This window comes from Polypterus senegalus, chromosome 11 (assembly GCF_016835505.1).
Source record: "Polypterus senegalus isolate Bchr_013 chromosome 11, ASM1683550v1, whole genome shotgun sequence".
Classification (NCBI taxonomy): domain Eukaryota; kingdom Metazoa; phylum Chordata; class Cladistia; order Polypteriformes; family Polypteridae; genus Polypterus; species Polypterus senegalus.
Genome location: NC_053164.1, coordinates 112,494,869 through 112,522,643, shown reverse-complemented (window position 1 = coordinate 112,522,643; position 27,775 = coordinate 112,494,869). Strand labels below are relative to the sequence as shown.

The 27,775-nt window shown below is 37.1% G+C and overlaps 1 protein-coding gene across 1 annotated transcript in view; it reads right to left on the bottom strand.

Annotated features, from left to right (window-relative positions):
- The window catches only part of LOC120539439 (synapsin-3-like), an 842,044-nt gene that overhangs the window by 483,008 nt on the left and 331,261 nt on the right, over positions 1-27,775 (bottom strand). The window contains exon 4 of the mRNA XM_039769493.1: positions 6,615-6,706. Coding sequence (XP_039625427.1) covers positions 6,615-6,706 — 92 coding nt within the window. The remainder of the gene's footprint in view (positions 1-6,614; positions 6,707-27,775) is intronic.

The following is a 27,775-nucleotide window of genomic DNA, read 5'->3' as shown; positions in this document are numbered from 1 at the left end:
TTTTGCAATAAATATTTAATTGCAAGTTGCAATGACAACGAATTAAATTGAATTAAATGTTCTCTACTGAGTCAGGTACATTTAGCGGCGTTGAACATCTGGCCACCCTTACCAGTCAGCTTATATTGATTGCTTTAACTGTGGAAGAAACAGACTGCACATAACAAGGCACTTCCATTGGTATTTGCAACATGGATAGCAGACCTCCTGATAAGCGGCTCTCCAAGGATAACCCCAAAGCCAGCCTTTGATAACTAGACATACAGAGCATGTAAATCAAGTATTCTTAAATTATAAAGAATCAACAGGCATTCAACTGACATGACTGACAGTTCAACACAGGCTACATAATAAAAAACAGTAGCTATTAGCAGAACCCTGAATACAAACTACTATAAATATGGCATTTCTTATGACAGCTGCTGATAAAAAAAGAACCTCACCAAACAATGCACACAATTACTTTGTTTTTCCTGAGTCTTGAAAAGGCAGTTCTGGAATACTTAACAGGGCTGCAGAATCTGTACATGAGATATTTCTGTAGTCAGAAAAATGCCCACTCTACATGCTTGTTGTTATTGATGAAAAGAAGAAATCCTGGGTACCTGGAGAAAAACTCAAGTAAGGAGAACTTTCAGACTACACACACAATGTCCAGAGGCAGCATTTGAACCCAGGACCCTGAATAAATGAGATACCACTGCTAACAACTGCATCATTCCATAAAAGGTTTAGATCAAATTATTTTTACAGTATTTCAGCTTGGATGAATACTTTCTTTCACCTAAAGTGATAACCTGGTACAAAAGATGAAGTAATATTACCAGCCCACACTTAACAAAAGGCTCCTCATCAAGCTAGCCAATCAATTCCCCAGAACGGCTAAAGAAGGAAAAGTGAAACCATTGTAATATGAAAACATTCTGTAATATTAATGCAAAAAAAAAAACAATTTTTGAAAATGACTCTTGAAAGGTCGGGAATCAGCATCTGCCAACAGCATCATCACCAAGCCAATAACTTTTCAGGTACCATCTTTCAATAGTCAACATCAATCCAAGATTCTTCACATTTACAAACATATTAGTATAGTTATAAACAATTGTATATCACATCTGGACAAATACAGTAGATGGCTACTTGACCTATTCAGGGTCTAACAGAGAGCTGAAAACTGAACCAACAGCAATGGGGTTTGAAGGTAGCTACTAGGCCATGATGCCAACTTAAGGATTTGTGTTCTCCGTCTGCAGTACTATCCACTTTTTTCATTAAAAAACAAAGACTGCACTGATCCATGCTGAAATCAGACTTTTGTTCCAGATCGTTGCAGTCACAATTTAATTCTAATTTTGCAGCCAGATTCTTTTTATCACATTTCAGTGGAATAAATTGTATTTTGAGTAAGTAATAATGCACAGAACATTTTGTTTTGTTCCCAAGGGAATGTACAAAAAGTTATCCTATCTGTTCTAAAATCAGTAACAGTAGCTATAAATTTAACTGAGTCATTTGTTAGGTTTAAGTTTGTGAACAGCTGTTCATATTATTACCAAGTATGCAGCACATGCAGTATGCAGCATATTTAGCATAAAAGCCTGTGGTAACTATTTTTCTCTTCAGATATATACACTTCTGCCTTGGCTTTCATAGTGCCACTTATTCACCACACATTACATGTAACCTCCATCTATTCATTAATTTTCTATCATACTTATCCCACTAATGGTAGTGTGGAGCAGGTGTTTATTCTGGGAGTAATTAGCTTAATGGGAGACCAACATTGCATATGGCAGCAGTCAATCACAGGGCACACCGATGAGGCAGCCAAGTAACTAGGGACCCAATCATTATGCTATGTGTATGCAAATCAGAATTCAGAATGTAAGTCAAAAGGTAATCACACCTCACTGGTCAATTACCTTTCTATTTTCTGACTGTTTTTTCTTTCTCTGGGTTACAGGAACATGCACAATATTGTATATGGAAGAAACCAATCCTGAGTGGAACTCTAGTCTGTTGCAGAGCATTCTCACACACACACACACACACACACACACACACAAGAGACCATTTAGAGTCACCAATACAACTTTTTTGCACCTGCTACAGATATTTGAGGAAACCTGGAGAGGATGCAGACAGTTCACCTGCCCACACAGAACGTGCAAAGTCAAAAGGTCCTTAGAGTAGGAAGATAGTAGTAATTATCTACTAAAAGTTTTGATGTAGTTTAAGCAGGTGCCAAAGTCAGCATGTTATCCTCTTGTTCTTGCATGCTTATCACATATTATTAATAAATATTTTTGAGTTCAGAGTGCTTTGCCCAAATCTGCATTTCTAATTGCAGCCATAGAAAAAAATGATCTATCCTCTACTTTTCCCATAAATGAACAAATGGCTTTAAATCCTAGAGTAGTGAATTCCTAAAGCCATTTGATACTTTAGGGAAGGTCATTACTGTTATAATTAAGAATATGTTTTTAATCCAAGATCTTTGGATTTATATTAGTCACTCCTGTTTGATACCTGAAAATTATGAAAGTTTTTAAATATTAAACAATTTCCTTTTCACAAAATTCAATGTAATGAAACATTTAGTAAATTATTCATTATATCAGCTCATTCAATTAATGTAAATTCAGTTAAATTCAAATCATTTTACATATTGTGAAAACACATTATTTTCATTGGGAGTGTACAGTATGTAGGCACAGTGGAATCCACTGCCATGTGCAATATGTAACAGTCAGGGTTCAAATCCCATACTTGTTAATTCTTTATATAGTGTTTGCACATTCTCCCATTGTCTGCATGTGTTTTACTCTGAGTACCAAAGTTTTCAACTCACATTCCCAAAATATATGCAGTTCAGTTTGAATTGCCAATTTGCCAATTTGAAATAGGCTCTGTGTGAGTGAGTGCATGCATGACTTGTGTCCTGGCTGTTTCCAGCTTTGTGCCAAATGCTGCCACGATAAAATTTGCCTACAGTGACAGACAGACAGACAAACAGATACTATGTTATTGTGGTTGAGCTGAAAAAATACAGGCTTGTCCTGAAAAGGACATTTAAAAAATAGAAAAAGGGACCTTGAGGAAAATAGTTCTAGGCAAAACATTAGTCAGAAGGCAGGCAGGGGTAAAAAACAGAAAACAAAACAAAACAATCTTTCATCAAAACCAAAGTCCCAAGGCAAACATCAGAGGTTAGAGAAATGCTGAGAAGAGTCTAATGTTCAAAAGGCAAAACCACAATTAAGTTTAAAGTAAAACACATTTGTTTAAGTAATCCAAGTGTTTGTTTAAGCTGCCTTTTTTATAATGGTTGCATCAAAACATGGGGCTTAGTAGTTTCCATGGCAACTGCATACAAAATTGAAGCAGGCATAAGAAGTTATACACGGTATTGTAGTAAATAAAAATTGTGATAATTTGAAAAATAAACTTTAAATGAAATTCCAAAAAAGCCTGGAAAGATCACAACAGAGCCCCCTGTCCTTAAGCTCATGCTCCAACCATACTCTTCTAACCTGAAAAGAAAATCCATGGAAGTCCCATAGAAGAGGTGTGGGGCTTGCCATGTATATCACATCATAAACATTTTACTTCAGTCTAAAAACAAGTCAATGAACAACATAATGGCCACAAGTATCTCATTGTTTAGAATCATGAATTAGCTTGCATTTTATATTCCAAATTTCCAAGGAAGGTAGGGTGTTTTCTTTTGCACTGAAGTTTGAGGCAAGAAACTTGATAAATGGGATGGATCTTATAGTGTTTGGGCAGTGCCAATTTACATGAGACTATTATTGGAGTGTATAGGCAGGTGAACCATGTTCCCAGTTTGTGGAACAAAACCTTAGGTAGGATTCACATGTACAGAAGCACACTTTGTGTCTGACCATAAAGTCTATAGCACGTTTTACAATTGTGATAAGCAAACCTTGTGGCAGAGGTTTTGGCCAACAATAGCTTCTCATAGCCCAAAAGACCATTGGTTATTTAGATTTCATGAGCAGTCAAAAAGACTTGGTTCTCAAAGGACTCTGAACAAAATTTTTAAAATGTTCAATATAAAACCCTGAGGAGATTCAATTGGAGACATTCTGGTCATTAGCAGTAGTAACAGACATACTGTATTCCAAGAATGCTTTGAAAAACCAACAACTCCAACAAGCTACACTGGGAAGAATGGCCTGTGCACCTAAGAAACTTTTTCAAATCACTAGATGGTACTCTATGTTAAGTTCCAAAGGATAATTAAAAAGTGAAAGATAAAAATCTCCAAAACCGAGAAAAAAATTGTGGACCTTATTAAACATTAGAGTAAACTCTTTACAATACAATACAATACAGTTTATTTTTGTATAGCCCAAAATCACACAGGAAGTGCCGCAATGGGCTTTAACAGGCCCTGCCTTTTGACAGCCCTCCAGCCTTGACTCTCTGAGAAGACAAGGAAAAACTCCCAATAAAAACCTTGTAGGGAAAAATGGAAGAAACCTCGGGAAAGGCAGTTCAAAGAGAGACCCCTTTCCAGGTAGGTTGGGCGTGCAGTGGGTGTCAAAAGTAGGGGGTCAATACAATACAATATACACAACAGAACAATTCCTTAAGACAGCATAATAATAAAAATTTTAGAATACAGAGAAGTATGTAGGGGCACAAAATATGCACTTTTTGAAAACCAAGCAACAATGAGGAGGAAGCTGGGAGATTGGTAATAAAATCCAAAGAAATCTCTTTCCAAGGCCTAGGAGTTGGTAATGGCTGCAATAGTCCAAAGGAACACTAGAGAGTAGAATGTTTAATAATCAGACTACACGAGCAAAGTCATGAAGGTTTGATGGGAGGCCAATAACCTTCCCCCAACAAAGACTATACTCTTCAGCTTGGACTTTACCAAGGGCTCAAGGGTATAAATCCTATTGTGTTTGAAAGGGAAAAACTGTATTATTCTGCAGCTGTCAGGTTAAATTGTCCAATTGAAATAGAAATTGGACCAGTGATAAAGAACAGAAGAGTATTCAGAAGGCAGGAAGAGGTCAAAGATAGGAAACAATATCATTTTTCTACAAAGCAAAAGTTGCAAAGCAAAAATCTGGTGACAGAAAAGTATTAACAAGGGTCTTATGCTGTAATGGCAAGACCAAAATAAAAGTCAATGTAGCCCAGATATGTTTATGAAATCCACATATGCAGATTCCAAATGTAATGTTGACATGTTGTATATCTGAATCATCGTAACATTACAAATAGTACAGTACATTGTGGGTCACATGACTAATAGTTGCTGTAGCAGCTGTAAATAAAACAGTGGCATCCATAAGAAATTTAAAATGTTGTTGCAGTCAATAGAAATATTATCCACTTGAAACATTCTAAGATAACCCTTGACCATCCCTAAATTAGATCAGCATGTTTCAGAATGTTATTATTTCCAGGGCTTCAATTCTACCACAGTGTCATTGAATGCAAAACCAGCAACCAACACTGGGCAGAACATCAGTTCCTTGCAAGACTCACCAATATAGCTACAGTTTGTAATCCATGGCCAGATCAGAATTACCATTCTGCATAGAACAAATATCAGGAGAAACCCCACACAGTTGTACCTTAAAGTTCTGGTCACATTAAGGTAATAAGAAGAGGATGTACCTCCACAACAATAGCGAGTAACAAGAGAATTTTGGGCAGGAGAAGAGTAAACCTGACATTTACTTCTGGTCACGAAAATACGGAAATGCTGGCTGGTACCATACCATTTAAAAATTTTTTTTTTTTTTTGGTACTTTACCAGTACTGGTATATCATGCAACTCTGCTGCACACTCAAATTCCAGTCATAAAATGCTAGGTTTAGTATTGAATCCAGAACATGAATCAAAACACAAAAAAAGCTTACCAAAGTAACAAAAAAGAACAGAACAGCTAGAAAGTAAAACGCACAGAGAGGATTAGAATGTTGCAGCATGACTGGAAAGTCTGGAAATATATCAAACAGAACCTGTCTTAGTAAAACTAAAATTTCAGCAACCCAGCATGAGACAATTTTCTTTTAATATATATACTAAGTTGGTTTCTGCCTGTGGCCATTGGAGCTGCTTCTGGATGTTTGGGACCCTAGAAATGGAGGTTTCAGATAATAAATAGACAGAATGTCCACATTGTGGGTGCATTCATGAGTTTGCTCGGCAGTTAAATGTTATTTCTTTCAGCCTTAATGTCAAATTAGAAATTGGCTTAAAGCAAACACGTTTTGGAATAAGCAAAAAAGATGGCATAGATAGCCAACCACCCTGTTATTTATTGACTACAAAACATCAACCATTTAAATTTAAGGTACAGGTCTAATTGGCTAAGGAATAATTTATAAGTAAGATTCTCTACTATTTTTAAGCATTTGAAATTATTCATAAATTGGTAGCCAAAAGGGTGTTTAAAATATGGTCACAATATCCTAATAAAGTGGTCAATTAGCAGTTAACATAACAGACAAAATAATCACATTAGCTGGCAAAGCTGGCTTACTTAAATATTCTGGAGAATAATGTGAAAAGACACAATCTATAAACAGATGTCCAGTATCAAAGAAGTTTTCAAAACACTTACCTGACAACTTTTGTACCGTTTCTCACTAGCTGCATATCAACCATGCAGCCACCATTCACATAAGATGCCAAATTGATCTCGGAGAACTCTGCCTAAAAAAATAGAAGCAATACCTTATTTTATTAATTGGTTTGCATTTCAGGTCCCAATCATACACCCCACCATACTCTCCCACAGTGGCGTAGCGTAGTGGGGGCGGCAGGGGCGGCCCACCCCAGGCAGCACTTTTAGGGGGCGGCAAAGAATGACTGTATATTTCAGTCTTTAAATTGAAATACCTAAATAAGGGGGTGGCGAAATTTTCCTCCGCCCCGGGCGGCTGAGACCCACGCTACGCCACTGCTCTCCCATGCCAAATCAATTTATAGTCACCATCTTATCAATCTAAAACTAAGTAGATAAAATTTCGGAGAAAATTAGATAGATAGATAGATAGATAGATAGATAGATAGATAGATATTTTATTAATCCCACGGGGAAATTCACATACTCCAGCAGCAGCATACTGATAAAGAACAATATTAAATTAAAGAGTGATAACAATGTAAGTATAACAGACAGACAATAATTTTGTATAATATTAACGTTTAACCCCCTGGGTGAAATTGAAAAGTCGCAAAATGTGGGGGAGGAACGATCTCCACAGTCTGTCAGTGGAGCAGGACAGTGACAGCAGTCTGTCGCTGAAGCTGCTCATCTATCTGGAGATGATACTGTTCAGTGGATGCAGTGGATTTTCAGTTATTGACAGGAGCCTGCTCAGGACCCGTCACCCTGCCACAGATGTCATACTGTCCAGCTCTGTGTCTACAATACAGCCTGCCTTCATCACCAGTTTGTCCAGGCGTGAGGCCCCCTTCTTCTTTATGCTTCCTCCCCAGCACACCACCGCATAGAAGAGGGCACTCACTTCTGATAGAACATCTGCAGCATCTTATTGCAGATGTTGAAGGACGCCAGCCTTCTAAGGAAGTATAGTCGGCTTTGTCCTTTCTTACACAGAGCATCAGTATTGGCAGTAGTCCAATTTATCATCCAGCTGTACTCCCAGGTATTTATAAGTTTGCACCCTCTACAAACAGTCACCTCTGATGATCACGGGGTCCATGAGGGGCCTGGGCCTCCTAAAATCCACCTACAGCATCTTGGTTTTGCTGGTGTTTGGTTGTAGGTGGTTTGAGGCGCACCATTTAACAAAGTCCTTGATTAAGTCCATAATTAATTAATTATGAGAGTACTATGAGGAAAATTCACACAGGAAGAATGTTCAAACTCCACACATGCAGTGACCTTGGGCCTCATGTATAAATGGTGCGTACGCACAGAAATGATGATGACCTTATTTCCTGACACGGCTTTATAAATACACTGAAACTAACCGCATATTGTTTATTAGTGTAACGCATCTGATTGTAATTAACAATATAATGGTCCAGGGAATAGCCATAGTATTCCAAATACCATAACTGCTTTAGCGTTGTTTCTCTCACTGCACCTTCTTCTTCTTCTTCTTTCAGCTGCTCCCGTTAGGAGTTGCCACAGCAGATCATCTTTTTCCATTTTACTTTCACTGCATCACTCAGAGTATTTATATCACTGTATCTGAGTGTGAATCACAGCAGCAGCTGATCGGAAAGAGAATTATCGGTATACAGCTTCAAGCACACGCTGCCTCAGCCACAGCAAAATGTTTCAAAGCCTTTCCTGTACGGACCTCGCGGTTCAGAAACAGTTTTATCCCAAGAACTTTAAATGCACTTAATCAATTGCTCCTTGTAGAACTGTTTGTACTTATAAGTACAATCACCTCACTGTAAACTTGCACTACAGTTATATAATATTACACAACCTGAGCCACTTTATAAAGCGCGTATTTACATATGATGGCGATATCATTTTTAAGTTGAAATGCAGCAAAATATGTTTATTATATTATACAGATAAAACTTTAACTTCATTTAAATAATCTATATTCTTCACTGGGAGTGTCGTGAAGGATAGAATAATTAAACATGTACTACGAAGATAGTTCAATGTTCCTTAAACGTTTTGAAAAATCTGCGCTCTAAGCTTACAGAAGGCTTAACGTCTATTACAGAGCTGATTGTGTGGTGATTGGGTATTTGGGGAAAGAAAAGCAGGGACTGCAGTGGCAGCTACGCCAATATATACTGAATATAAAACAGAAAGAGAAAATAACAACACAGCTAAAAACATGGCAAAAGTGAAATGCTTGTGTCATGAGCACGAGGTGGCTATGCAGTGTCTGCAACGGACGTGACCATCCACCGTGCATAAGCTACCTTACTGACTTTGGCGGGCGAAGGAGCCACCGATTCTTCCACTGCCCAGTGCCACCACAAGCCTAGAGCGGCCCCTGAGTACTGCTACAATAAATTATTTCATCGTAGGTCGCACACAATCACTGCGCCGTGAAACCCATGTTTAATAATGTGCTTTAACTCCTATCATCATAAAAATGATATCACATATACATCTCAGTATTTTAGTTATTCAGAGACCTGTAATATCACAAATGTAATGGATTCTGTGTCCAGCTGGAGGAACAGAGCCAGTTTAAGAAGCAAGTAGTGATTCACACACATAGAGCACATAGAAGATCAAATACGAAACAAAGCATTTAACGTGCTACTTTAATTACGATGTGATTTGAGAAACTGGTTAATTAAACGATTTTAAGATGAAGTTTATGATGTTCTACTTTAATGACAAAATAAACTACGTGATTAAAGTGGAAATGTCGAGATTGAAGTTGACATTTCGTGCTTTTTCCCCACTGTGTGCCTTTTTTTCTCTGTACCCTAAGAAGCTTTCATATGACACTCAGACAGTGGGCTATTACTTGCCTTTTCACGACGACTTTGATATGTGACTTCTTTTTTATTTCCGGCACTGCGATTTTGTGAACGTGAGCTTTCAAGTTTCTCCAACACGCTATGTCACTCGATCAACTTCCTTTTGTTGATTATACCACGGTTTATTTGAACAAATAGTATGTTTTTCCTTTGCCTCCACTTGGTATTCGCTGAAATTCTTATATTTTCCCCCGTGCTTTTCCCATTGTCTTTTCAAAGAAGGCTGAGCTTAAGGGCGATTTATATTCATTTGCATATTCAAAGAGACATAATTCTGGGAGGAGTTGGGGCGTTATATAAAGCGCGTGCACAAGCGCTACTTTTCACGCTGATCGGGATTTACGTAGCGGAAGAACGTGGAAGTTGGAGTATGCACAGATTCCTGCATCTGGATTTTTCTGTGCGTAAGCACATTTCAGCTTTTGTGCTTAAGTCATGTTATAGTGCGAGTTCTACGCACGGCGTTATACATGAGGCCCCTGGTCTTCAGGAGGTGTGAGACAGCAGTTGTACCTAACCTGCACATCTCTGGGGATGTGGAAGGAAAACCAGAGAAATTTGTGGAAAATTTAACAGATGCAGGGAGAACATGGAAACTATACACAAACAACAACTGGGAAACTGTATCCACCCATGACAAAAACAATGATTTTTAATGTTGTTTCCTCCATTTATTTTACAAAATTATAATCTTAATGTGACATCACCTATTTTGTAATAAACAGTAGTTTTTTATCATAGCGTAAACAACCAAAAAGCATTATTTCAACTTAATGTTAATTATTATACGGAGGCACAAATTCTGGCTCTGTACCCTTGACCTATGGCTAAAACGGTGTGACTGATATTCATATGAAGTTACTAAAGAATGTGGTCATCAGCAAGGCTCTAAACACATCTAAACTCCAACAGCCCACCAAATGAGCCATGGATCATTTTCATGTGGCCACCCATTCCTGCCTGAAATTACAAAGATGATAAGGAATTCGATCAAAATGTAGGTAGAAAGAAATACAATTTGTAATGATCCTAGACCTGTTACCTCCTGGAAAATCAAATGTTGTATTAAGATAGATAAAAAGAAAGAAATTAAAGAGTACATGTTTAAAGACTTGGAATTCTTGTAGTTAAGGAAATTCAGGTGATGTGGTCCTGGGGTTAAAATGAAAGAACATGTCTACTACCTGCAGAAAATGAGAAAGGAAGACAGTTTCAAGGTGTAAAAGTGCAGTGAGAGTTGTGGAAAGTGTATGCTTTTCAAGCAGGCAGTAGACACATCAATGGCAGGGTTCTGAGAGGGAAATCATCTTGTCTGAAACATGAAGCCATACACAGAGATGCTGAAGTTTGGTAAGATGAACATTAGACATAATTATGCAGTGATGTTAGTAGCAAAAATGTCAAAAGATGAATGGGAAATCATAAATATTAACAGATAATGCTGGTGACTGAATAAAAAAGTTTAGAGACACAAGAAGATGCACTAGTGGAATTCTGACACAGTGACAGCAGTTCCGTAGATAAAGTGGGGCTTTAATCAGGGCCAAAATACAAAGATGGAAAGTGGCAAGTAGAAAAAAGCACAAGAAACAGCATAAAAACAATTGGTGCAAGAGTTTGTTAAAAAAGGAAACAGGAATATGTTTATGATCACAAAAAATGACAAACACAAGATGTTCTGACTGCTATCCAGAGAATTTAGGAGAAGAGTATGGGGAACCAGTGAAATTAGGAGAACAAATGAGGTATTGATGTTGGGTGTAAGAAAGCAAAGGCTTCTAGCTAAAAGTAGTCAAATGTAATGAAATGTAGTTAACGTGTGTCAGCTGATTCAGCGTCTCTAATATTTGGACTTTATTGAAATTTATGCTCTAAGGAATTTGTGGCATTATAGCAATTAAATTATATACCCCAAAATGAATTGCTATTATTCTACGTATGTAATATAGACAATACAAATGGCTAAATTCACAAAAAATAAAGTTGTTTAACACCAGTATAAAATAAAACAAAAAAATGGCATTTTAGAGATTTCTCTCAAAAAACTATATTTTACAGAACACAACCAAAACATTTTATGATGCACAATAAATGCATGTGCCCCAATCTGTCAGCGATCACTGATCTGTCAGCTATCACTGTACCAAGTATAAATGTAAATCCCAAAGCATTGCAAAGTAATGCTGTTTGGCACCAGGTGTCTTCCTTTTTGGAAATATTGAGCTTAAACAATCTCAGTTATATTTGTAGGAAAATATGTAAATACACAAACACGCACTCACTATATCACTCTAAAGTAAAAAAGTAAACAATCTGTAACTACTTAAGTATGTCCAACCATCCCTTTGCTTTCAAACTTATTTTTCTTGTCAGTCCTTAAAAGAATTTCTATTTACCACAAGACACAGAGAAACGTTACATTTTTGTATAGTAGATTGGAATTTATGTGCTGAAATTCACACATCTTCCTCTGCCTTCTCTTGCAGTTTCCCTGCTTTAGTGCGTTTTTATTTATTTATTTGTTGTTAATTTTTTCTTACATTTCACATCTGGAATAAACTAAGTACATGCATACATCTTCATATCAGCTGTTTTCAATGGGGTGGAGGCATATTTAATTGATTGTGGAAAGAGAGGGGTTCCGCAGTGATACTGCAAATGTGTACATGGCCCATGTTGCCTCAGCATACATGTGTGAAAATTGCATATTTTATTAATGCAAGAGAGCAAACAACATGGAAACTTGTAATTTATTTATGGGGATTTAGGAATTAAACCAAAAAGTACTACTTTATGCAAAGAATTGTGGGGATTTGAAAAAGAACCTACCGAGTCATGTAGTTGAAGAATAAACCTTGACAAGGTTAGCTATTAGCTTAGGGTTAGGGTTAGCTAATAGCTAAACAAACAAGATTGATGGACTAAATGGCCTTCTCTCATTTGTCAAATTTCTTAGGTTATACAATTATTGGATATGTTTTTGTGCCTGTTTATAATGTTTATGACTCTAACAGTGACACCAATGCAGTGCCCTTATTTATATTGATCACTGCTATTTTGAGGCAAGTCACATGACAGATAACTTCATCATGTAACAGCTATTTAAGATTGTGATATAAAGAATTCAGCAGCAAAATACAGGATCAATTTCCTTCTTTTTGCAAATGTTTCTATTCTGTAGTGGACGCTAAAAAGCACTTTTGAAAAGGTTTTAATGTTAGGAGTTTGGTTTTGACTTTGACTCTGTTGTTGGTTTTCTAAGCCTGACTATGATCTCTCACATGCTTTCCACCTCTCGGTCAGTTCTAAATGCTCTTTATTTTCTCTAAGCACCTTTCCCTTTGTCAGGAGTTCATAACAGAAAATATATCAGAAATGCTGAAAGCAGCTGAGGTCTAAGTGTGGAAACACAGACAGAGCAAACGAATCATTTATGGGTACAAACTAAACTGTGTGGATTCTATTAAACAATTGACATCTTGAAGCAAGTGAAGTAAATGCTTGAGACAGTCTCTGAGAATTAGAATGTATATTAAGGGATATCATTTTGGTAGTATGTTTGTTGACTGCAGCTTAACGCCCTACTCATCAAATAAACAGGACAGGGAGAATCACACCAACATTAAAAGGAGTCCTGTATATACTATAGGGTGGTAAGACGTGAAGGAGGGTAATAAGCGCTGAAGGTGTGCCACAGAAGGGCAACAGTCAGTGTCTCCCCTGCAGAAGACAGTAGTTTATGTTAATCTTTTTAGGGAATAGGCAGCTGAGAGATATTATGGAGACCTGGTTCCTTTAACAGCAAATAAATATTAGAAGCGCATGTTACACCAATTGCCACTAGAGGTGTTAATATCTGTGGGTTTTATAGCAAAATTAGGGTCATTACTCACCCTGAAAGTGGTTACAGGGGTTAGAACTCCTCCAACAGAGTTGCTTCACTTCTGGGGTGTCAATGTGTATACATTCTATCTTACATCTTAAAAGTGTTAGGAAATTAAGGCGCTTTCTAAATAAACAGGATTCTGAGAAATTAATTCATGCATTTATTTCTAGTAGGATTGACTACTGCAATGCGGTGTTCACTGGATGTTCAAACTATTATTTTTACAGCCTGCAGTTAATCCAAAATGCTGCTGCAAGAATTATCTCAAGAACAAGAAAGTACGAACACATAACTCCAGTTATTAAATCCTTACAATGGCTTACGGTTAAGTTTAGGGCAGATTTCTAAATCCTCCTTTTAACATATAAAGCATTAAACGGCCAAGGTCCGGCTTACTTGTCAGAATTTATCATGACTTACAAACCACATTAAGATCTCATGATGCCGGTCTGCTTATGATTCCAAGGATTAATAAAATAACAGTGGGAGGTTGAGCTTTTAGTTACAGGGCCCCTAAACTGTGGAGTGGTCTGCCTGCTACTATAAGAGATGCCCCTTCGGTCTCAGCTTTTAAATCCTGGCTGAAGACTCACTACTTCAGTCTAACATATCCTGACTAGAGCTGCTGATTTACTGTACATACTGCATCTATGTTGTTAGTCAATAGCACTAAAACATAAGTAACATGATAGTTATAATTTGATACTAACCCTCACCTATTCTGTTTCTCTTCTCGGTACTCAAATAAGGCACTTGATACCAGGGCCCACCTGCCAAGTTGTTATGCCTGCTTATGGTAAAGTCATCCCTGATGGAGGATTGCTGGAATCATGGGAAAGAGAGGTCCTTTCATCAGATTGGCTGGCCCAGCACTGTTTCAGCTGTGGAATCTCCAAATGGGGGAGGCAGCCTGATGGATGAGTTCTCCAGGATTATAAACAAATCCAAATCATATTATGTGATGTCATCCATTATTAAATTATGCTACGTACTTCTAAAATTTTTATTTTTATACTGTATTAAGGTTTTGTTCTGTTCTGTGTATTGTATTGTATTGCCCCCTTCTTTTTGACACCCACTGCACGCCCAACCTAACTGGAAAGGGGTCTCTCTTTGAACTGCCTTTCCAGAGGTTTTTTCCCTTTTTTTCCCTACTGGGGTTTTTTTTGGGAGTTTTTCCTTGTCTTCTTAGAGAATCAAGGCTGGGGGGCTGTCAAGAGGCAGGGCCTGTTAAAGCCCATTGCGGCATTCCTTGTGTGATTTTGGGCTATATAAAAATAAATGGTATTGTATTGTATTGTACATTCAAGAATTTAAGTTAGGGCAAAGGCTGACCAGGTGACAGAGAAAAAGACTGTTAGAAAATGTTGGGAATGTAAAGTACTACCAGGTTTTCAGGGGATCAAGACCTGTGGCGGTAAACTTTGTCTATTTTGGGTTATTATGATCAACATTAGTTCATTTCTCCAAGTGCACACTTTTTGATACATTCAGCCTACTTGCTGTTTATTCTGGTTGTTGAGGACCATGTGGTCCTCCTCTAATCTGAGGTTATTATCAAAATTAAAATAAGGTTCCCATCATTTTAGATATGACTATCTCCTCAAACAGTATCTCAGCACTAGACATTTCAGAATTTAATGTTACAGGCCATAGTAATTTAGTACTAAATAATGGAACACAGAAAGATGACAATGAAAAGAATATACAGTATATTGGCTTTATGAGAGCATTACTTTGTTCTGGCTTTTCAATAAAATTTTCATCATTATTTATTTTTTAACCACAACCCTAATTTTCAGACACAAGCATAATTTTACATGAAAAGCAATTCTATAAAGAGTTCTCAACCTTTATTCTTGCTGTACCACCCTGTCAATTTTATGTTATTTTTCTTTACTTGTTGTTTATTTACTTAATATGTGTGAGAATATGTTCTGTCATGTTCCTTGTATTTTGTAAATCATAGTTAAGAGGCAACCCCACAGGCTTACAACATACGTTCTGAAGTCTTTGTGACTGATGTTTTTTTTTCTTTTGGTTTTCAGCTTCTTATGGCTCTGGAATAAGGATTTGGTTTCAGATTGTGTTTTTTAAGATTCTGTTTACCTGCTTTTGGCAACTTCTTTTTTGCTCATTAAACTAACATTTTAATGTCTCCCCTAGTATTCTCTAATGGCAGATTTTCCACACTTTCTCAAAACTTATTTCTTTTAATCTACTTTGGCTTTGTTCCCTCTTTCCCCTCCTATATATATCTCCCACTTTTCCTTTTTTCAGTTCCACACCCTATGAAGGCTATACAGCCAAAACCTTGTGTCTTTAACTTTATTTCCTTTTCAGCAGGGAAATAACCTTTAACCTTTCTTTGTCAAACTACTTTATATTTAAAAATGTTTATTTTATAAAGCAATGGACTTATATTGTTTACATATTTTAATTTTAAATGTATATCAAGATACTAATCCTTTCAAAAAAAGCACTGCACAGAAAAAGGTACAATCTGTTCTATTTTATTAATAAAAAAGTCTGTAAAGGATTTAGGCTGTTTTCATGTTACATTGTTTCTATGGCCAGAATAAACTGTGCATCTTTTCCTAAACTTGGAACCTTTATGTTATGGTCAACTGCAGTATAATGCAGTTAAATTAAAACAAAACCCTGAGATATTTTTCTTTCAGCCTAAAAAAAATGTAAACACTGGGATGTTACATGAGCTTCTCTGACTCCATAAAAATGCTGTGCCTGCTTATTACGGGCTGGCAGTAAAACAATGTGGTTATTGGAGACACCAGTACACCACGAATATCTTTATTTTCACTCTGATCCATCAAGAGATGACAGTAATGCCAGCATGCTGAGCTGGTCTGACTAGACCATGCTATCCACATCAGCATCACAAAAGTTTGGTGGTTTGAACACTATGGGTGTAACAGATAGTGTTATATGTGGAAATTGTTGGAGAGGAAACAGATATAGCACACTTGTTATTACACAATGTCACACAAGATACAATGTAATATTCAGTATGAACCTTTTTTACCTTAGCCCATTGAGTCTCATCATTCCATCATCAAAATGACTTGCATCAAATCAGGTTACATCTTTTAATTTCCTGTATCAGCTTTACACTAGTGAAACTGGCACAGCCCATTCTTGCAACAGATTATGTAATAAATGAGCTTTCCCTACAAAGAAAACTTGTCAGCCACAGGCCACCAACAATTAGTCATTTTAATTGGTATTCATTCAATCGTCTGTCATTTTTCTATTCCTTATCTGTTCACTGCATGCCGATTTCAGATTTTCCCACTTTATTATGCATTTGTAGTTTACTGAGACATTGAGAGTGAGGTCTCAGTAATGCAAAAGCAGAAACAGCTACCAACATTATTAAAAGGCAATTTCATAAATGTGGGACCAATGAGGAGAGGATGTGATGATATGGCTTTGGTAAGATAAGAGAAAGTAAAAGTAAATTAAAGTAAGGAATAAAGAACAATTAAGCAACAAAGTGAAAACAAAGCAAAAGTTTGAAAAATCAGTAAGGCAAGCAATATCCATTGACTGAAGTCTCTTTAAATAAGCACTTGAGCTTAAAGCCACCTCAAAAAACTACACAGTAATGGTCATCAGCCATGGCAGTTGTAAGAAAAGGATTCTGCACTACTGACTTACAGCTTTTCTGATGTATGAGTGGGTTCTCACCATTTTTTCATTACTTATGATTCTGAAAAGGGTACAAGTTTGATTTTGTAGGCATCTCACTGTGAATAAGTGTGGGTATACGCATGTCTGGATGCTATAAAGCGCTAGTACCTCATGCTAGTTTTTCATAACCCTGCATAGAAACCCTGGTTTGGGAAAATAAAAAAATTAAGATGAAAGTATAGAATTGTAATCAATATTGTTAATCAATAAATGATATAATTTTACAATTTAATACAAGTGTATACTTAAATGAAGATATAACAATGAATTCTTAAACATAAGGATAAGAATTGAATATAATTAAAGGGTTAACTAAATGTTATTTAAAGCCTGGGCATGTAAGGCTTTTGTCTCATCTCAGGGGCCCACCAACATAATTTCAAAGGTTTAAATGAAGATGTATAATGAACACCCACTTATAAAGTTAGGAAAAACTAGTGGGAAAGTGCAAAAACTCCTATTTCAAGCGGTGCTAAGATCAATGGGAAAACCCACAGGACACCTGTATTAATGAAGCTGTGTTTAATGGTTGAATCAACATGAAGTTACTGGTGGCTGTTGTTGATTGGCTAAATTCTGCATGTTAAGAGTCAGGTGACATGATATATTAAATAAGGTAATGGTAATAGAAAGGTATAAAAGGGAATTAATTTTATATATGATTGAATACTCCATGGACTGAGACATTTGTTCTTATCTATGTGCAAATAAAAAAACATTCTGCATTATTGTCTAGTCTCAGTGAATGACTTTTTTGAAAACAGAGGAAGATTTTTTTCCACAAATGAGTAATAAGTTAGTCAACAGACATTCATAAGTAGTAAATTTGGCATGTCATACTCATTTGTTCCTGGTCAACTTGTAGATGCTAGAACCCCCATTAGCAATATATGCATAACACAAATCCAGGTACAGATTCCAATTTATTATTGAGCACAATTATGCCCACTATACTAAGGATGATATAGATCCCCTTCTCCCCAACAAAAATAAAACTGTCCATTAAAACACAGTCTTTCATGGCAAATTTATGGAAAAGTCTATTTTATGAATATTGAACACTTATTCCACATTGTAACATCTTACATTAATGACAAAAGTATCACTTAAAATGATTGGCAGACATTTTGCTGAATACCCACTCCAGTTATTTTTTACACTTCTTTACTTTTATTAATTCTGGCATACATTTCATAGACAAGGAAAAAGCATGAAATGTTTCACTGTTCACAGACTATAAAATTTATTAAGCTTTAAATGGACCTTCAAGGTCAGCAATCAAAGCTGAGTTATGCAACAAGGAATCCATCATATTATTTACATTCTGTTAAATCTATCATCCATGCATTTTTTAACCTGTTTAAAATAATTTAGGGCAAACAGAAGCCACAGCCTAACCGACAGCATCAGGTGCAAGTGAAGAAATCATATCTGGAAAGGGTGACATTCCATTGAGTAATATCATACTCTTTGCCTGCTCACATGTGAATTGAAGAATTATTCATTTTTAAACAGCCAGCATAGTTTCAATATAGTTTCAAAGGCATCTTTCATTTTGTGATCACCTAAAACAAAAACGATTCCTATCAAGGTTATATATGCAAACTCTATCTGCTGCTAGAAGTAATGGCCACCTCCAACATTTCTAATTATCAGTCCTTTGTGCAAGTTGTTCAAAATCGCTTAGATAGGAGCTGTAACTGGATGTTCACACTAGATTTTTTTTTGTCTAACTGTATGGTTTATCTCCGTCTTGTGACTGAGGAGTCCTTCAGTCCCTATGATAGTAGGGGCAAAAGGAATAACACCTAGAAGGGATGCATGCATTACAAAGCACGCTCAAACTAGCCGTCTGGTCCATGCAAACATGGACTGGGTCAACATACGAGTTATTAGTATTGTAATGAGCAATAAAGACTCAATTCTAGTCCACTTGAATAAGTTTTACAGATACTGGCTGAGATTTAAATTAAAATAAATTTAAATGAAATGAATTTAGTTTACAGAGAGTCTATTCAGAGGAAGAGTTAGTTTACAGCAGATTTAGTAGCTGAATTACAAGGCAACTAGTCAACCCGCGGCGTACCATACGCCGCATAATAAGGCCGGTTTTTTAATAATTTTTAAGCACAGGGAGAAAATTAACATTTGAAAAATCGGTAATGTAATAAATCAGCAAGAAAAGCAACATTGTAACAATGCACAGAACGAACCAACACACAATCATCCGTGTGGCGCTCAGGCGCGGAGGGTGGAACGGGAGGAGAGGAGAAGGACGTCCACTCGCTCCCTCCATCGTGCTAGTCTGCTGATTTCTCGTCCAGCACTGCCTGCTCATGTGCCCACCTCCAACTCGTCACTCGAGTCGTTGTCGTCTTTGTACAGTCCAGATGCAGATGCTGTGACTCATGTAGATTTTTCATTGCTCTGTGCGGTTTTGGCTGCCTTTCTATATATAATCCACCAAGACACCCGACCATGGTAGCAGCGAGGTGGGAGGGGGGTGTGTACAAAGTGCAGGAGCATCTAAGAAGACGTATGTTTGTTGCGGATGCGAATTGCTGTATATAGCGTGTAAAACAGTTTGCTATGGTGCACGCGGTCGTGCGTTGTAACCGAAAACTCGGTTTTTAAAGACTGCTCACTTCATTGTGTATACGACTGTAGGTGAATGAAAAGATGCAACTCTGGAGAGGGCAACATACAATACAGCGTTTTACACGCTGCATACAGCGATTCACATTCGTGACAAATTGTTTTACACGCTGCATACATTTACACGCATTTAAATTTGTGACAAACATGCCTCTTCTTAGATAGTCCTGTCGCACCTACCCTCGTTCTCGAAGCATACACACCGCCTGGTCATGTGGTGCCTCTGTGTGAACCGGTCAGGCACAGAGAAGGTCAGCTGCCGAGAGAGCGTCTTGACTGTTGCAGGGCCTGCATTGGTGAAGGAGGTGAGACGGTAATGAAACAGAGGCACAGGGCTTATTGGTTTTTAAAGACTGCCTCCTTCATTGGGTTTTAACCAATGCACGGACCGAACCAACACACAATCATCTGTGCGGCGCTTTTATTTCAGGTGACTACCTGTTGAAGCTCATCAAGAGAATGCCAAGAGTGTGCAAAGCAGTAATCAGAGCAAAGGGTGGCTATTTTGAAGAAACTAGAATATAAAACATGTTTTCAGTTATTTCACCTTTTTTTGTTAAGTACATAACTCCACATGTGTTCATTTATAGTTTTGATGCCTTCAGTGAGAATCTACCAATGTAAATGGTCATGAAAATAAAGAAAACACATTCAATGAGGAGGTGTGTCCAAACTTTTGGCCTGTACTGTATATATACATATATACAGAAATATATATACACATATATATATATACATATATATATATATACATATACATATATATATGCACATATATACACACACACACATATATATACATATACATATCTACATATATACTGTATATACACATATATATATATATACAAATCTACATATATACTGTATATCTACATATATATATTAGGGGTGGGACTCGATTAAAAAAATTAATCTAGTTAATTAGAGGCAGTGTTATAATTAATCTTGATTAATCGTATGTAATTACACATGAAAATTTGCCCCAAATCGCAAATGGTTTTTTTTAATTTAAAAGGGTTTTAGTGGGCGGCAGAATCAAATAATACACATGGACATGAATATTGTAAACTCAAGCTCTTTTAATTTCTGAAAAAAAAAATGCTTTTAACACTAGAATTACCAGAGCCTACGAAAAAACTTGTTATTCCGTCTCACCTTAAATTGCTTCTTAAATCCCTTCACACCTCTCCGCCAGCGTCCTTTGTCCTCTAAATGTGCTGATAAAGAGAAGCTAGGAGCAGCCGGCTATTCCATTCCCCCACTAATTTAGAACGTGCACGAACTTCTCTCAGCTCATGCCTTGATTGAGTATCTGGGAGTGAAGTGGAGTTTTAAAGTGGAAATAACAGATCATTATTTGGAACACACACATTTCATGTCTGTTCAGTTTCTACAGTAATCTGTGTAAACACATTGTTAAAACAGAAACGTTTTTTATATTCTACTAGTAGATGACAAAATGTAGGCATAAACTATATAATGTATGAAGCCTGAAGTACAAAAATCAAAGAAACATTTTCACAAAAGATACAAATATAACACAACAATTGCGCTTTTATTCAAAAATATAATTGCAGAAACAAAAAGCCGCCTTCACATGCAACATTGACACCCTTTTATTGTAACTGCCTCCGTGGTGATATAGAATCAGTTCCCGCCTGAGAATCAAAAGGTCGCGAATTCGATCCTGCACCAGTCGGTTTTGAGAAGTAAACTGCTCTTAGTCTTACTATTTTTGAGTAAAAGCATACATTTGATTTCAGTCTGTAACAGCCGGTGCAATTTATGATCCTTGTAAAGGTTAGCTTTTTTTAATTCACTTTTCATTCTCTCAGTCGCTTCAGAATCAATCCATACAACCCCATCTGACACGGCTGTTTTCACATAAAGACGCGCTATAGCTCTGCAGTGTACCACGATGCATACTAACGCCCCCCCCCCTCCCAAAAAGGGTTCTGACACACAGACGATGGCTAAGCTGCCTTCTTCGTATCTCACCGTCACTTGATTTTCTTTTTATTCAGTTTTATTGAGTGTTCCTGCCAGTCCCCGCATGTTGCTGTATGCTGTTTCTTTTGTACTCCAGGACATGCAGGGGAGAGAATGGTAAAGAGCAGTAACTTCGGCGCTCTATGCAATCATCAGACTGGGGGGCGTTAGTATGCATCGTGGTACACTGCAGAGCTATAGCGTGTCTTTATGTGAAAACAGCCGTGTCAGATGGGGTTGTATGGATTGATTCTGAACGCGACTGAGAGAATGAAAAGTGAATTAAAAAAAAAAAAAGCTAAACTTTACAAGGATCATAAATTGCACCGGCTGTTACGGACTGGTGCAGGATCGGACTCGCGACCTTTTGATTCTCAGGCGGGAACTGATTCTATATCACCACGGAGGAAGTTACAATAAAAGGGTGTCAATGTCGCATGTTTAGGCGGCTTTTTGTTTCTGCAGTTATATTTTTGAAAAAAAGCGCAATTGTTGTTTACTTCTCAAAATGGACTCGTGCAGGATCGAACTCACGACGGTTTTGATTACCAGGCGGAAACTGATTCTATTGCACCACGGAGGCAGTTACAATAAAAGGGTGTCAATGTCTCATGTTAAGGTGGCTTTATATTTTTGAATAAAAGCGCAATTGTTGTGTTATATTTGTATCTTTTGTGAAAATGTTTCTTTGATATTTGGACTTCAGGCTTCATACATTATATAGTTTATGCCTACATTTTTTCATCTACTAGTAGAATATAAAAAACGTTTCTGTTTTAACAATGTCTTTACACAGATTACTGTAGAAACGGAACAGACATGAAATGCGTGTGTTCCAAATAACAATCTATTATTTCCACTCTAAAACTCCACTTCACTCCCAGATACTCAATCAAGGCATGAGCTGAGAGAAATTCGTGCACGTTCTAAATTGGTGGGGGGATGGAATAGCCGGCTGCTCCTAGCTTCTCTTTATCAGCACATTTAGAGGACAAGGTGGGTCAGAATTACGAGTTTTTTCGTAGGCTCTGGTAGTTCTAGTGTTAAACTGCATTTCAATTCAAAACAGAAACAAAAATATCATCCCTGGCTAAAATTGGGCAGACTTAAAAATAAAGTGGTATTTTAAGTACTTTAAGTACATTTTCAGAATGGTATTATCTTTAAATAATAATAACAAAAATTTCAACATAAAGTGCAGTTTTTCTTTTAAAAAAAATAAGGCAGAAACATAAAAGGTAATTTGACCAGCCTCACCTTTAAACTCTGAGTAACCTTAGCCAAAATTATTTTGTACATTAGGCTAAAACAGTGTGATCATTGAACATTTTTTAATTAGATGTAATTAGAATTACTAACGGTCACGGAAGTCGAATGATCTCCAGTAAGAGCCACAAAGTCCGCTTTCTGTAATGCATCTAATTTTACTTTTCAGTGTGCACAAAACCATGCTTTTATCAAGGCTTCCGTCGGGTAGTCTTTTGAAATGAAATTTTCCTCCGATCAGTCCTAGGAATGCGCTTTATTCCGACTCTAACATTTTTGTAGCTCTGATGTGTGCATCAATGTAATCGATATACCATGAAATCATGCATTGACAAAAGTTCCCATTTGCTTGGAATTGAAAGTGTGATTAAATGCGTTATTTTTTTTTAACTCATTATGGAGTACATGCATCGAAGCTTCTCAGCTGTGCTTGTCCTAAGAAAAGAAAACATTTTAAAAATAATGTAACATGATTGTGAATGTAATAGTTTTGTGACCGTTATAAGTGTTGCTGTCATCAAAAATTTGATTATAATTTCTTTCAATCAGGTTCGTATTTGGACAGTTTGCACAAAACCACGCTTTTATCAAGGCTTCCGTCGGGTAGTCATTTGAAATGAAATTTGCCTCCGATCAGTCTTAGGAACGCGCTTTGTATCCATTATTCATAAAGCTTCAATTGGTGATCTGTCTTTCTGCTAACCGCATATTTGTTCATACGCCTCAAACCAAGGGGATGCGAGGGTAAAATGAATTGGGAAGCGCGCGTACATACTCAGTGCACCCCCTGTCGGGAATCAAACCTCTGACGTCGGCGCTAGAAGCGAAGTCTCTACCATTGCGCCACGGCGTGTGGTTTGTCTATTTGAGAGTATGTAGATCGGGGTATATATATACATATATATACCCGCGCTTCGCAGCAGAGAAGTAGTGTGTTAAAGAAGTTATGAAAAAGAAAAGGGAACATTTTAAAAATAACATAACATGATTGACAATATACAGTAATTGGTTTGTGTTATGAGTGTTGCTGTCATCAAGGATTTGATTATCATTATTTCTTTCAATCAGGTTCGTATTTGTAGGATGTGTTGTGTTCAAGTTACATTCCGTGTTTGTCAATCGTTGTAAAGATAACAGGATTCATTCATCGATTTGTTTCTTACTGCATCAATAAACAGCTCGTCTTCTTCTTTATCTGAGACGTGACACACTGCATGCACGGGTTTTTTTTTACACTGTCTTCCTTTAGCGGGACATTGACTTTTTCCACCGTGTGCTTTGTTTCCGCAGTAGCTGCACTTATGAATAGGCTTGTATGTATCACACGCTTCATATTTTTTTGCTTCCTTCTCAATTGTATAATTCGGTTTTTGTTCAGCACTCTTTGGAACTGTTGCTTTTTGTCTGTGCACTACGCCATTTCATGTGAGCCGCTCGGTGTACATGCATCGAAGGTTCACAGCTGTGCTGGTGCCATCTCATGCAATGTCCACGGCTGTATTTAATGTTAGCTAAGACCCGGCACTTAAAAGTTTCTCTCGCAGTTTCGCTGAGTTTGTGCCAAACACCACCCTGACCATCTCATCTTCCTCTGCATAAGCACAGTCCTTCACCTGTGAATATTTAGCGGCAGTGTTTCTATTGGATTGCCGCTGATGGCCTTATATGGGCAGGCACTAAATTACGTGGGAGGCGTAACTCCGCCTCCCACGGGCATCGAAAGCAGAAGTCTATTATAGTATATGGACGAAAAAATAGGTTCCAGTTATGACCATTACGCGTAGAATTTCGAAATGTAACCTGCCCAACTTTTGTAAGTAAGCTGTAAAGAATGAGCCTGCCAAATTTCAGAGTTAGTCAGTGAGGGCTTTGCCTTTTATTAGTATAGATCATAGCACAGAAACTGCACTCGTTAAAGTAGTAAATGACTTGCAGGTAAATGCAGACAGAGGCCATTTATCTGTTCTCATCCTCCTCGATCTGAGTGTCGCATTTGACACCATTGATCACAATATTCTTAGAAATCGCCTTAGTCAATGGGTGGGCCTCTCTGGCAGCGTCTCAAATTGGTTTGAATCCTACCTGGCAGGGAGAAAATTCTTTGTTAGTTGTGGTAATTACAACTCAAAGACACATGATATTCTATATGGTGTTCCACAAGGCTCTATCCCGGGTCCGCTGCTCTTCTCAATCTATATGCTTCCGTTAGGTCAGATTATCTCGAGGCACAACGTGAGTTACCACAGCTATGCTGATGACACACAGCTGTACTTATCAATAGCACCTGATGACACCGACTCTCTTGATTCACTAACACAATGTCTGACTTGTATCTCAGAATGGATGAATAGTAACTTTCTCAAGTTAAATAAAGAGAAAACTGAAATTTTAGTAATTGGCAATTAATAATAATAATAAACTTGATGCATTAGGATTAAAAGTCAAGACGGAAGTAAAAAACTTAGGGGTAACTGTTGACTAGAACCTGAATTTTAAATCGCATATTCATCAGACCACTAGGACAGCATTTTTTCACTTAAGAAACATAGCAAAAGTTAGACCTCTTATATCATTGAAAGATGCTGAGAAATTAATTCATGCTTTTGTTTTCAGTCGCCTAGATTACTGTAACACACTCCTCTCAGGACTACCCAAAAAAGACATAAATCATTTGCAACAAGTGCAGAATGCAGCTGCTAGAATCCTAACTAGGAAAAGAAAATCCGAACACATTTCTCCAGTTTTGATGTCACTACACTGGTTACCTGTGTCTTTCAGAATTGACTTTAAAATTCTGCTTATGGTTTATAAAGCCTTAAATAATCTCGCTCCATCTTATATATCGGAATGTCTGACACCCTATATTCCAAATCGTAACCTTAGATCCTCAAAATAGTGTCTCCTTAGAATTACAAAAGCAAAACTTAAAAGAAGTGGTGAGGCGGCCTTCTGATGCTATGCACCTAAAATCTGGAATAGCCTGCCAATAGGAATTCGCCAGGCTAATACTTTAAAACACTGCTGAAAACACATTACTTTAACATGGCTTTCTCATAACTTCACTTTAATTTAATCCTGAAACTCTGTATGTTCAATTCATTATAATAACTATTCATGGTGGCTCTAAAATCCGTACTAACCTCTACTCTCCCTTCTGTTTTTTTCCTTTCTTTGTAGTGGCGGCCTGCACCACCACCACCTACTCAAAGCATCATGATGCTCCAACATTGATGGACTAAAAGCCAGAAGTCTATATGGCCATCATCATGAAGTCCTTCCATGAGAACCCTAAATACAAAGAAGACTGTTTCATTTATGTGAGGTAGATTGCCCAGAGGGGACTGGGTGGTCTCATGGCCTGGAAACCCTGCAGATTTTATTTTTTTCTCCAGTCGTCTGGAGTTTTTTTTTTGTTTTTTCTGTCCTCCCTGGCCATCGGACCTTACTCTAATTCTATGTTAATTAATGTTGACTTATTTTTCTTATTGTGTCTTTTATTTTTCTATTCTTCATTATGTAAAGCACTTTGAGCTACATTTTTTGTATGAAAATGTGCTATATAAATAAATGTTGTTCTACTTTATCTCACTTAATTTTACTTATTTATTATGTTCTATTATACTGTTATCTTTCTATCTAGGACTTTTTTTGTTAATCTCACTGATATTCTTCTAACTTTGCACAGTGTTGATAAGCGGATTAGGATGCATTTCACTGCATGTTGTCCTGTATAACTATGCACGTGACAAATAAATAATCTTGAAAAGTTTGTTTCCTCACTGAATATTTATTGTTCATATTTTGTCCATCATGACTGTTTTAATATGTTATATGATGCACAAAAATGGCACACTTAAACCAATCAAACCTATACTTGTATTGAAGATGGGAGACTTCAGTGCCATATATGAAAGTAACATGTACCCAATCTAAAAGGTGGCTTTGGGTGTTTATAAATGTGTAATAAAAATTAGAATTATGTCATATCAGTGTGGTAGTGTAAATGTGGCCAAAATTTACAATCTGGTCTGCTTTTTTCCATTTGCAGAAATTTTAAGGTCAAATGTTAGACAGTTCATTGGACCCCATATATTCATTATGAGAAGTAAAAGCTGCACAAAGTAATTTAGTGTGCACAAATAATGCTTAATTTAAAAGCTGGTGAAACAGCAAAAAGGTTACATAGACAAAGCAAACAAACACTGCACTACAATATTGATAGAAGAAACTTACTGAAAATAAATATGAGAGCAGATGTTATATCTAAATTACAACATTTACCAGCACTTCATTAAAGTGTAATGATAAAAAGGGACAGCGCATATCACATCTGCTCAAGGGGCTTAGGGAAATACAGACATCTGGTGACTTCTCTTTAGGATCCTGTACCTTTAAAATAATATCAAAGTTTGATGAAGATGGTGTAATATAATAGATGGAATTTGCTTTCTTTAAAGCATAGTATCCAGAATAATATAAAACCAATGATTTATAGGCCTCTTAATCGGCCCTATAAAACCGTTAACAATTTAAGGTTCTACTGTTTAGCCATATCACTGTTTTTGGGTATCCGGGGGCATCAACCCCAGAATTAGAAGTGTCAAACTGTTTTCAGGTCCTTGTGAAGCTGGACGGTGACACTGATGATTCAGGTGTGGTAGGCAGGGATATAGCACCCCAACGGGCTACCTGAAAACCAGTTCCCAGAAAGAGAGAGGTAGTGATAGGCTCTTGGCCAGAGCGGAGTGTAATCCAGTTGTCATTCTCCATGTTGG